Source organism: Cherax quadricarinatus, chromosome 18 (genome assembly GCF_038502225.1).
Source record: "Cherax quadricarinatus isolate ZL_2023a chromosome 18, ASM3850222v1, whole genome shotgun sequence".
Lineage (NCBI taxonomy): Eukaryota > Metazoa > Arthropoda > Malacostraca > Decapoda > Parastacidae > Cherax > Cherax quadricarinatus.
In genome coordinates this window covers 20,481,481-20,493,942 of record NC_091309.1, presented here as the reverse complement: position 1 = coordinate 20,493,942, position 12,462 = coordinate 20,481,481, and the positions used below count along the sequence as shown (strand labels likewise).

The 12,462-nt window shown below is 37.4% G+C and overlaps 1 protein-coding gene across 1 annotated transcript in view; it reads left to right on the top strand.

Moving 5' to 3' along the window:
• The first annotated feature begins 1,499 nt into the window (after positions 1-1,499).
• LOC128689224 (dynein axonemal heavy chain 6-like) overlaps positions 1,500-12,462 on the top strand; it is a 75,789-nt gene continuing 64,826 nt past the window's right edge. The window contains exons 1-8 of the mRNA XM_070086322.1: positions 1,500-1,633; positions 2,515-2,660; positions 3,376-3,572; positions 5,097-5,226; positions 5,807-6,542; positions 6,652-6,846; positions 7,036-7,226; positions 9,964-10,138. Coding sequence (XP_069942423.1) covers positions 3,398-3,572; positions 5,097-5,226; positions 5,807-6,542; positions 6,652-6,846; positions 7,036-7,226; positions 9,964-10,138 — 1,602 coding nt within the window. The 5' untranslated portion in view covers positions 1,500-1,633; positions 2,515-2,660; positions 3,376-3,397. The remainder of the gene's footprint in view (positions 1,634-2,514; positions 2,661-3,375; positions 3,573-5,096; positions 5,227-5,806; positions 6,543-6,651; positions 6,847-7,035; positions 7,227-9,963; positions 10,139-12,462) is intronic.

Sequence of the window (12,462 nt, the reverse complement as noted above, 5' to 3'; positions counted from 1 at the left end):
GTGACTGGGGCAACCAGTCGACAAGTGGCTATAAAGACACGTAATGCAAAGGAAGCATTTATCTTAGACGTTTCGCTCAGGACTTGAGTTTTCAGAAGACTTATCAAAGCTCGGTTCCGAGAGGAAAGTTGTATAAAATAAAGAATTGCTCTGCTATTATGTCTTTATAGCTAATAATGTTAGTCTTCACGTCTTACTCGTTGTCTTGCAACAAGGTAATGTACAGTTGGAACCTTGTCTGTCTCGCTGTTATCGGATGGATGATCAAGTCTTCACTGGTTCTCGAGTCAAATAACCTACACGAGCCGTCGAACTCTTCAAACAGTATAAATATTACAGCGTCACAACATTGGGTCAATAAGGGTGAGGCCTGAGCTTGCTACCACCTGCAGCTCATAAGACTGCCATCCCCTACGAGCCCCGTGAGGGCGGAGACTGTGGCTAGGCCTGGGGACAGTTGGTCCCAAATTTGAGGGAGTAGTTGCGCCTCCTCCCATGGGAGACTTAGGTCTCGAGACACTCCCCAGATAGGGAGCCAAGGCTGGGTCACCACTACTTGGAAAAGACTCGGGCCGGGAGAATACCGGCGAATAAAAAAAAAAAAATTGGGTCACTCATCCTACACGGACACACATTCCGCTTCATCAGTATTGAATAAAAGATTGACACTTTAACTTTGATTTATCATATTTATGAGCTATTTGTTTTTTACAATTTAAGATTTTATAATCTCGATGATTTATTGGTTAATGTAGTTGAGTCCTATCGACTGCAGTAGGTAATACAGTAAACCCTGAAATAGGGATTAAAGTAAAGTCTCAGCATACATAAACTGAGAGAAATTCACTACTCGGTGTGAGGGTAGACTAAATATCTATTGACAGAAATATATGATTAAAAAAGTTCAGTGAGGGTATTCAATTATTTTATGTATTATCAGAACTTCATCGTGACGCTAGGCTTCTCTGAATACCGTTAATAATAATAATAATAATAATAATAATAATAAAGACGGTAAAGAAATGGTTAGTGAGTTGATCATATATGAAAAGCGTACTATTACTTTTTATTATTATTAATTTATTATTCACAGGAGGTGTAAATCGTTTTACATGTTACTATCGTTCTAGCCCGGCTGATACGGTACTGACTTTAGGTATTTGTCCAGCTCCCTCTTGGTTGTCTTCAAGAGGGAGCTGGACAGATAAGTCAGTACCGGATCAGCCGGGCTGTGGTTCGTACTTTGGACTACGTGCGGCCAACATTAACAGCCTCGTTGATCAGGCCCTGATTCACCGGGAGGCCTGGTCATGGACCGGGCCACGGGGGCGTTGATCCCTGGAATACCCTCCAGGTAGCCGTATAACAGAACGTGAGTAAAGAGTGCACATCAAAATTTAAATTACAGTTCTTCAATAATGTTTACTCTATTTTATTCTGTTAGTAGTATAACCTGTTACACATCACAAACAGGTTGCAGAAAATAATATAGCAACTTTTTATTATACGGAATGCAGGTGGGGTGGCGGTGGGCGGCGTGGGCGGCGGCAAGACGGAGACGCTGACCAGTTTAGCTCGAGCGGCTGGACAGTACTTGGCCACCCTCACCTGTACTGCCCACACGCCCACACAGGTACCAGAGAAGGCAACCTGTCCTCAAATTCCCAAGTTATTTATTGTGATTTTAGTTTTTTCAACATTCATAAACGAATGATAAGTCCAACCTAACATAATCGGTTCTGTTCTAGATACAAATAACAGCGTAAGGGAATCCTTAATTTTTTTAAGCTGATTTTTTTACGTTTCTTAGGTTAGGTTTGACTGACTGGATTATCGTTAATTCGTGCTAAGCATTTTTGTGATTAAGTTTTTTGTCATTGAAAGAGATCAGTTAAGTTGGCACATGTAATATAATGTATGATATTTACCAACTCGTTCTTCAAGCAGTTGAGTCACTTCTTCACATTCGGTTCGCATTTCTAAGCTATATCCATTAAAAATAATAAATTATAACATTCCACAATAGGAAAACCATAAATATAAGATAAAGGGAAATAAAAAAAAAGTCTGCAGCCGCCAGCAGAAACAGGCATCCTCTGCGCGCGGCTCCAGTAATAGTCAGAATTACTACTTTTTAAGATGCCCTTACAGTCGCCCATTGTTTTTACAACTACCACGATGCCTGTGCTTAAGAGGACGGTCTGTACGCATATCTGGAGACGCAGTTATGTTGGGTTACGATTCATCATTCTTAAATGCATTTTGAAATCGTACATATGTATGTAAATTGACTAACTTGCGAATCGTAGGCTAGGTTGAGAGTAGGAATGGGTGTGATGGGAGGGACCGTACATGGCTACCCGTACCCACACATGTAGTAGCCGTGAGCACACTAGTAGTCGTGTGTACACACACATGTGGTTTCCTTGAGCATGGTTAACGCTGAATATATAGCTGTATATAAAACAGACGGCAACATGTATAAAGTAACTTGGGTTTTGTTTACGTGTGCAGAGTCTGCAGAGTGTTGTGAGCGGGTGTGTGCAGGGCGGGTACTGGTTGGTTCTGAAAGACGCGCACCACCTCCCACCAGCTGCCCTGGCCAGCCTCGCCCAGTACGCCCACAATATCCACCATTCCAAGCTCCATTCTCTCAAGAGGTACACATCTTCCCTGCTTTTATTGTGTTTCACACAACGTTTATCCCATTATGTTTTAGCTATATCTTCAATAGAAGTTAAGCTGATTACTATTTTCATTATTTTTTAAACGCCCGCCGTTTTCTATCATGGTAAGGTGACCCGAAGAAGGGAACATTTGCCTTCGTTTGTCATTATTTATTGTTATTATGTTCATCGGGAACGTTAAACTCGCAGGGTTCGCAGAGTACCTGAGGGAACTGGATGCAATCAGGTTCGATCAACGGAAGGGGAGGACACCTTGAGGGGTACCAGCGTTCATCTGATTGTTGTCTTCCCTGAAGCGTGCAACCTCATAATTCTATGGACCCTCCGAAGTGCTATGTACTCTGCCATCCATCAGAGTGCAGGCACTGTACTCTATTATTATTATTATTATTGGACAGCCACTTTAGTTTGATGGGATGATCGCAACCTTCATATATACCATGGTCCACACTGACTTTGGGGACTTCTCATTCCAGTATATATCAACAATTTTTTTTTAGTGTGGAGAGTAGACAACTGACTTGATAGGGATTGAATACCTTAGTTACCTCTTCACTCTTTCCATTGTCTTCGGTATATAATCTATGTATTGGATTGTAAAAGCCACTGATTACAAAACGTGTTGCATGTGTTACTTATTCATCATAATAATAATTTATGTAAAGTCTGACAACTTACTCCTCAATAGGTGTGTGATCGACGGTCAGGAGATGAAGCTACTTGACTGCTTCAGTTTATTTATGAGTGTGACTCAGGAGAGCAATATGGCGAGTATGTCACCCAGTCAGTCCTCGACGTCGTCACCCAGTCAGTCATCGTGCCCACTGCTTAACCACCCAATCACTCCTCACATCACCTCTGTGACGGTGTGTCCACCCAGGATCGGTAAGTCCTATGTCAATGAAAACTTTATTATTCACCTACGGATAATATATATATATATATATATATATATATATATATATATATATATATATATATATATATATATATATATATATATATATATATATATATATATATATATATGGGTAGGGGTCGCCCTCGAAAAGGTTGGAAGGAAGGGGTAAGGGAGGTTTTGTGGGCTAGGGGCTTGGACTTCCAGCAGGCGTGAGTGAGCGTGTTTGATAGGAGTGAATGGAGACGAATGGTATTTGGGACCTGACGATCTGTTGGAGTGTGAGCAGGGTAATATTTAGTGAAGGGATTCAGGGAAACCGGTTTTTTTTTATATAGCCGGACTTGAGTTCTGGAAATGGGAAGTACAATGCCTGCACTCTAAAGGAGGGGTTCGGGATATTGGCAGTTTGGAGGGATATGTTGTGTATCTTTATACGTGTATACTTCTAAGCTGTTGTGTTCTGAGCACCTCTGCAAAAACAGTGATTATGTGTGATTGAGATGAAAGTGTTGAATGATGATGAAAGTTTTCTTTTTGGGGAGTTCCTTTCTTTTTGGGTCACCCTGCCTCGGTGGGAGACGGCCGACTTGTTAAATATATATATATATATATATATATATATATATATATATATATATATATATATATATATATATATATATATATATATATATATATATATATACAGTATATATATATATATATATATATATATATATATATATATATATATATATATATATATATATATATATATATATATATATATATATATTATATATAATGTGCCGAATAGCTCAAACTTTCGATTTTGGCTTAAATAGCAACGCTCTTCTTATCGAATAAGGCAAGCGAAAATATGTGTATGCAGTAATTTCGCAAAAATCATTCTGAACCTAAGGGAAAAAATATATTTAATTGTCTTTGTTTATTATTAAATTATTGTAAACTTATCTAAAATATGTTTAGTTGGATTAGGCTAAATTATATTGCGCTTGTTATAATAAGGTTAGGTAAGTTTTCTGAGGTTCTTCTGGTACAAAATTATTAATTTTAACATTAACCTAAATGAAAAAAAAAATATGTATATATATCTTTAAACGCATAAGAGAAAATTTTATAAAGGACTTAATTTTAAAGGAGTTCTTGCTAATTGACGAATTTTACTTATTTGGCACGATATACTATATATATACATATATATATATATATATATATATATATATATATATATATATATATATATATATATATATATATATATATATATATATTTATTTATTTATTTATTTATTTATTTATTTATTATTTATTTATTTATTCATTTATTTTCAACACGTCGGCCGTGTCCCACCGAGGCAGGGTGACCCAAAAAAAAGAAAAACACTTTCACCATCATTCACACATAATCACTGTCTTTGCAGAGGTGCTCAGATACCACTGTTTAGATGTCACTCGAAACAGCTAATATCACAACTAGGCTTGCGCATAACCTATTTCATCCTTAGACACGTTGCTCGAGGCGGTGCTCGTGGGTCGAGGCTTCAGTTGTTCTCCAGGTTACCTGCTGATGGTACGTCAGTGTTTCACTCACTTCACCGCCCTCCTACCCACTGCGCCCCCGCCCGCCCTTCCCAGGTGTGTTAATGGAATGTTCTTTGAAGGAATGGTTCCTTGATGCCGGTGAAGAACTCTTGTGTAGAGGAAATGGGGAGGGCTGCTCTCCCCTTCTTTGGGTTATACCTCATTATTTCCCATTCCCCAAGTACTGTATGATTCCTACGGGTTTAGCAATTGTCCATGCATATAGCAGTAGTAATCTGGAACCAAGCCTTAGGAGCTATCGTAGTCACTGAGCAGTTGAATACTTGATAGTATCCTTATCACCTTATTGAGGTCTCATAGGTTTCAAAAGACAATGAAAGTAACTTTATGCAAGTAATGCAGCCTTTGTGATGAATCTAACAAGGAAACGTTAACTAACTGTTGTTTCCGCAGTGTACTGCAAATATACCCACTTTTGTTTAATATAAAAGGTGAGTACAGGACACTTTCATTTACATCTGACCAAAATGAAATGATTTTGGTTTTTCGATTATGATTTTGGTTTTTCGATTAATTTCGCCTGTAGTTTATATAACTAGTGACACATTATTTTGTATTTGTTTGCCATATATGTCAGAAACATATTGAATTTTTTTTCATTGTAATATTACAGACTTGTGCAGGCGACAGCTCGGGTGTCTTGTGATATAAGAAATGTGATGCAAGGTCACATTAGCCACCACACCAGCTCGTGTGAAAATTCAGCGATGACCAATGCATTAAGTGTGGAAAGACAACATTTAAAGGAAGGCACAGTAGGAGAGTCCATTGCCACTCCGTCGTCGGGTGTCACTTCTCTATGGATGCGCCTTCCAAGATACTCGCGACCATTGACAGATGAAGCCGTCATCACTCAAGCTGTTTACGCAGTGCTCACTCCCCTGCTCAGTGACAGAGAGCAAGAATGGCGTCGTATTTTCACCAAGATTTTTGATATCGAAGAACCCGAAGATAATCAAGGATCTGCTGAGGATTCAGAGATCGAGGAGTCAGTGCGTGAAGTCCTACTGGAATGGGGCTACAGAAGCCGCGAAGCTTCGGAGTCTATTGAAAACTTACAACCGGTAAAAGAACCGAGTTCTGATATTAATGTTTATGATATTAACAAGGCACAAGAAGTTCAGAGTAATGAGAAGCGTTGTGTTGAAGGGGCAAATACGGAACTGGAGAAAAATTATGGACCTATAATACAGGAATCTGAAACCAGGAAATCAGAAATTAGAATGAATCTGAGTAGCCACGGTGCTAGCCTTCTGAAGGCAGCTTTACACATGTACTCCCTCCTCGCAATACATCACTGCTGTTGCATCACGTCGTCCTCGGGAGCTGGCAAGTCTACTGTATGGAAGGTAATTCTCCGTCTTATTTTTTAACTCGTGACAAACTTAATAGTTAAGGTGCCTACTAAGATCATTATTAATAGTTTGTAGTCCTCTTATTAACTATGGTGAATTGTAGGTGCTGGCGGAATCACTAAATAGACTGTGGATGAGAGAAACTGGTGACAAACGTGAGATTCGACCGTGGAGAGTGGCATGCCAGGTGGTGCACTGCGGAGCCTTCACTAGACGTCACCTGCTGGGGTACTGGCACGATGATGGTAACGTGTGGCGCAAGGGTGTTCTCTTTACCACTCTCACTGAGGCACAGCAGGTTAGTATCTTTGTATATGATAGTAAAACCGTCACAATTACAAAAAACATTATTGCGTTGTATCACAAGGCTAGTTTCTTTCGTCGACATTTGTCTTGTGAAACATCATATGAGGGAAATTCGTTGGGTCCCAAAGATATACTTGTGTTTTAATTCCCTTGTATAATTGTCTTATCTCTGTCGGTCTAGAGTGACGGGGAGAGGTGGGTGGTGTTGGTAGGACCCTTGCAACGCAGCGTGCAAGCAGCCCTTGTCTCTCTTTTTCATCCCTCGCCAGTCTTCAAAGATGAGGCTCTGTATCAGGTCATCCTTGGTCACCATATCAGGATCATACTTGAGCTGAATGGAGAGGAGGACCTAATTCCTCAAGTCCGTACCAGGTATGAATTAGGAAGAGATTACATAATTTACTTATTTTTTTACACACTGGCTCTTTCCCACGCATCCCCGAAGTTCAATCACCATGCTTCTCACATTCATAACGCAATGCAGGCTAACCGATTTCCCTGAATCCCCCTCATAAATTTTACCATTATCACACTATCAGTACATCAAATCACGCAAGCCACTCGCGCCTTTCTGATGGATGTCTCTGTCTCACAACACCTTCCAACGTTTCCTCGAACGTAACCTAACATCTACCCCAGAATGATACACCCTTTTAATACATTTACCTTTATTTTTTCTGCATGATTACTCAGCAGACCCCTTTTTTTGTTCTTCGAACTATGCTTCATTCCAGTGTTCATTAAATTCTTATTCCATGCCTTATTTTAACAAATATTGATCTCAGATGCAACATTTCCGCTGCCTATTGCATTCTCGATCACTAGCGCACTCAACTCGCACACTGAGGTCCGGAGATCGAATGTCTGTTAACGCTGGAAAACATTAGGGACGTGTTTCCATAAGACATCTGCTGTCCCTGTTCACCCATCAGTATAAAATGGGTACCTGGGTGTTAGTCGACTGGTGTGGATCGCATCCTGGAACAAAACTGACCTAATTTGCCAGAAATGCTCAGCATAACAAGCGCCTTTCTGTATAGTATGTCATTGATGTCAACTAGGACTGTATACCTTGTACATGTACTTTTATATATCAAGATATATTATTATTATCATCATCATCATCAAAGGCCATTCTTCACACCCATGCAGAAACTTCAGTATTACTCTAATTTGACGCCTTGTCATTTTTCGTCCATTGAAAAGCTTCTTTACACAAATTTCTAAACACTCCTGCAAGTTTATTTCACTCATCTATTCTGTAATTGACCTTATCCTTCAGAAACCTGTATCTTGATGCCTCCACATTTTAAGCCAACACCTCTCCCTGACTCCAGCATTCTCTTTTACAATTGCATCCATAAACACATTAAACACTGGTGGTAACATCACATAACTTTATTTAGATCTACTTTTACTGGAAAATATTGCCTTTCTTTCATAAACGTCTTAACCTGAGCTTCATTTTAATCGTGAAAGCACTTTATGGTTTTCCCACAACTTACTACATAAATTTGCAACTCTGCTCTCTTCCATGCTTTTACCAAGTTCATAAGTACAACTAACAGCTGTGTTTCTTTATCTAAATTATGTTCACTGGTGTACTTCAATGCACACATTCTCTGCACATTTCATTTACCATTCTACATCCATTCTGTTCTGTATTTTTTTCTATCTTTCCCCTTACTCGGTCAGAATTCTACCAAACACTAACCGGTGTATTCTAACAAACTTATTCCCTTATAACTGTTATTTACATTTTCGCCCAAATTCTCTGCCAGTTCTTGGGTTCGTTATCTTCTCTTGTAAACATACTCAACATTTTTACCAATAATTTCAACTCTACTTCAACTTTGTTTTTCATTATTTCATTCTGTATCCCATCCAACCCTGTTCCTTTTCTACTTTCAATCTATTTACTTCTTCCCTCCCTTCACTGTTACTTCAAGCTCTCCCTTTATTATCACTAAGATTTTCACTCATTCTGAGACATCACATTCCTCTTCGTCTGCTTCAACAAGTTTTTGCCTCTGATCATCAGCAATAAAAATCTTCTGAAATAGTTTTATTCATCTTTTATATACCTCTGCCTCCTCCAGAATCTCATTACTTTCACTTCTGATAGACAAGTCTATTTATTTTGTAGGTTTTCCCACATTTTCTCTCTCTCTCTCTCTCTCTCTCTCTCTCTCTCTCTCTCTCCAAAGGAGTTTATTATTCTCAAATTGTTTTATTGATAATGGTCCACGTTGTACTACTTCTTTTCAATCCCTGTTATTTTTTCTCCGGACAATCTACATTTATTTAATTTTAAGATTGTGAAAACTTTTCCTGGGCCAAATATTTCTCATTTACCACCAGTTTCATCCTATTATTTCACCAGTTATTAACATTTCCTCTTGCACATATAATGAAACCATGAACCTCCACTGCACACTCTGGCTTCTGCCTTTAATCCATAGTAAACTTTTCCAGTATCTTCATCACTGTCTCTACTCTAGCCAAACTTCCAAAGGTAATCATAAGTCTCACTAGCAATCCTCTTCTTTACATATTTTATCCACATATTTACTTCAGTCAAAAAGCGTAACAAGGACAATAACTTGCCATCTTTCAGTCATTACTTCTCAAGTGAACAAATTTATTCTCTTCCATGTCATTAAATTTTAGATTATTGTATTCATCCAAACCTGAAGAGTTACAATATGTTTAGATACGATAATTAGTATATGAAGCTTTGAATATAAACATAATTTTAGTATAATAGAGTTAAACTGAGATCGTGAGCTGAAGGTTGAAGTGATGGAGTGCGGTTGATCGCGGTAATGTATTAGTTTTTTTTTCCGTTACTCTGGTGATGGTCTACAGTTTGGAAATATTAAATAACCCACATTTATTTCTGTTTTATATTATAGCATTTATAGTTATTGGTCATGTTAGTTATTTCAGTAACAGCTTTAAATAAATTTTCCGTAAACTTGATTCTCCTCATTCATCTATGATTATATATTTCCAATTATTTCTGGAGATATTTACGTTAATTACTAAAACAGTAAAAAAGTATTTGTACCGAGTAATGAATGCGACAGTTCAGAGGTATTGTGTGCAGGTGCCCGGTGCTGGAGCTGGATACTGAGGCGATAAGTGTGGAGAATGCTGCTGACGAGGGTGTCCACCGCCTTGCATACCTTCTCCCGCACCTTCAGGCGCCACAGGCACTGGCAAAAGCGGGCTCCACTCTGGCTCGAGGCCTCCTCAACCTCCAGCTTCCTCACACTTCACTGGTCAGTACCACACTCACATTTTTGGCATGGGGATTTGCTAGTGTATATGAAGAGACATATGTTAGTCAGTTAACAGTGCACGCGCGTGCCTGTATGTGTGTACTTACCCATATGTGGTTTGCAGGAGTCGAGTCTTAGCTCCTGCTCCCACACTTTGCCAGTGTGTGTTTCAACTAATTAATTTGCAGTTAAATGAATTGCGCGTATGCTCGTGGTGTCCTGTTTTCTATAATAAAATTATCGTTTAGATAATTACAAAGACCACTGGTCGTGGCACAGTATTTCTCTGCGTTCATTCCATTCATATACTGCCACAACTATGGACAAGCATTTTACCATATACCTTCTGCATTGTTTTATACATCCGTGTATACTTCGACGTTCTTGTTCTTCTTGTTGTCACTACAACTATCCTCCTTGTCTATAGGTTAACGTCCTTTTATAAGTGATATGTAGTTATTATATCTCCTCCCATCATAATATCTACTCAGAACATTTCCTGTGTCTTCATAGCTCTTTTTTTTCAAAACTAAAATACATATATTTAGGCATTTTTAAGATTTAGCTATTTGTGTTTAGGTGTGCACACTTGACCACATATTCCACTTTTAATCCAATGTATATTATAAAATAATCAGTATTTTACTATCCATGTATTTGAAAGCCATTTTAAAATTGGTTATTATATCTAGATTGATAAGATTGTCTGGTGACAACTTATATTCACCCTATGGTCTTTTTATTCATTCGATGTTCTTTAAAAACTTACTGGTTTCAAATGTCCAGCGGGTTGCACAAGGATCTGTACTTGTTCCTGTAATTATAAATCTAATGACTTACTAGAAGAAATATTAAACTGTATGAATTTGTTTTGAGATGCAGGGTATATAATGGAAATTACTAAATCTTTACAATATGACTGGGATAAATTGAGGAAATGGAGTGACACTTTGATGATAGAAGTTAATGTTGATAAATATCGTATAATGGAAATGTGAGAAAGCGAAATCAGATATCTTTATATAAAGAAATAAAGTTTGTGACAAAACTCTGGGAGCACCATACAAAGAAATGGATCTACAAGTTATTAATAAAATATTTTCACCCGATCATATAAATGAAATAGTGAAAAATGCATATACTACACTGGCTAACAAAAAAAATTCTCTCCAAAATGTATGGATGAAGAAATACTGAAAAAAAAGTTTACAATATTTAAGCAAAATTGGAATATGCAGGTGCCGTGAGGTGTAATCACCTTTAAAAAAATATTTTGATCACAAAGTTAAAAACAAAACGCCAAAAAAATATGAATAATAAGGAAAGGCTCAGAACCCGAAAGATTTTCAAAGTGAATGATAAGAGGAAAAAAGGGAGGTATGACAATAGCATAAAACATTATAAGAAATGTGAGATGTATAAAGAAGTTTGTTTGTAGCTACAAAGAGGATAACAAAAGGTCACAGACATCAATGAAGCCGAAGGGCTACTGAGATTTTTGTTCGTCACAGCTAGAGTGGCAGATGGATGAAATAGTTTAAATAATTAATAAGTGCTACAACCATTGAAATAAAAAAACTGAGCATCGCTCTGATCCTTTTCCTATAAATAATTGCTGTATGCTAATTAAAATCTTCATGGGGTCAATTTCCACGTTCACTTATATATGGCATATATCAACTTATATGCTATATATCAACATAAAATTTCACCATTTTTTTTAACCTTTGTGTTCAAGTTATTTAAACGATCTTGTACAAATTTTCAGTTATCTTTATATTTTTACCTATTATTAGATTTTTTAATTATCTGCTAATATATTCGCATAGTTATTTCTTTCTTTCGGTTAGTCATTTATATAGATTAAAAACAGCATCAACACTGATATTTTTCTGGACGCCAAGAATATAATTTCCTTGTTGTGGAATATTTTGGATTTTCCTATATTCAGCATGGGTAAATTTTAATAGGAAAATCCAAAATTTTCCACAATTACCATTGTGCTTTTTCTTGAGATGCGAAGCTTCACATACAGAGATGTAGTGTACATTAACACCTACATTTTCTGATTTCCTAATTAATCTTTGTTAAGAAATTCTATTACTGTCATTAAGATGTTTTGTAGTAGGCTTTTAATGCCTTGGTAACCCTAGACTTTGAAACAAAAGCAATACAGTCAACACTTACGAAGTTTTTCATATGCTGTTAATATTTTGGATGTACTTTTTCAATTGCATTTACGAAAAAAATGGCACTTTATAGTGGAGCTTTATAAGACAATTGACTGTATCCACATTTAACCTATTTTCTCTTATTCTTCTACT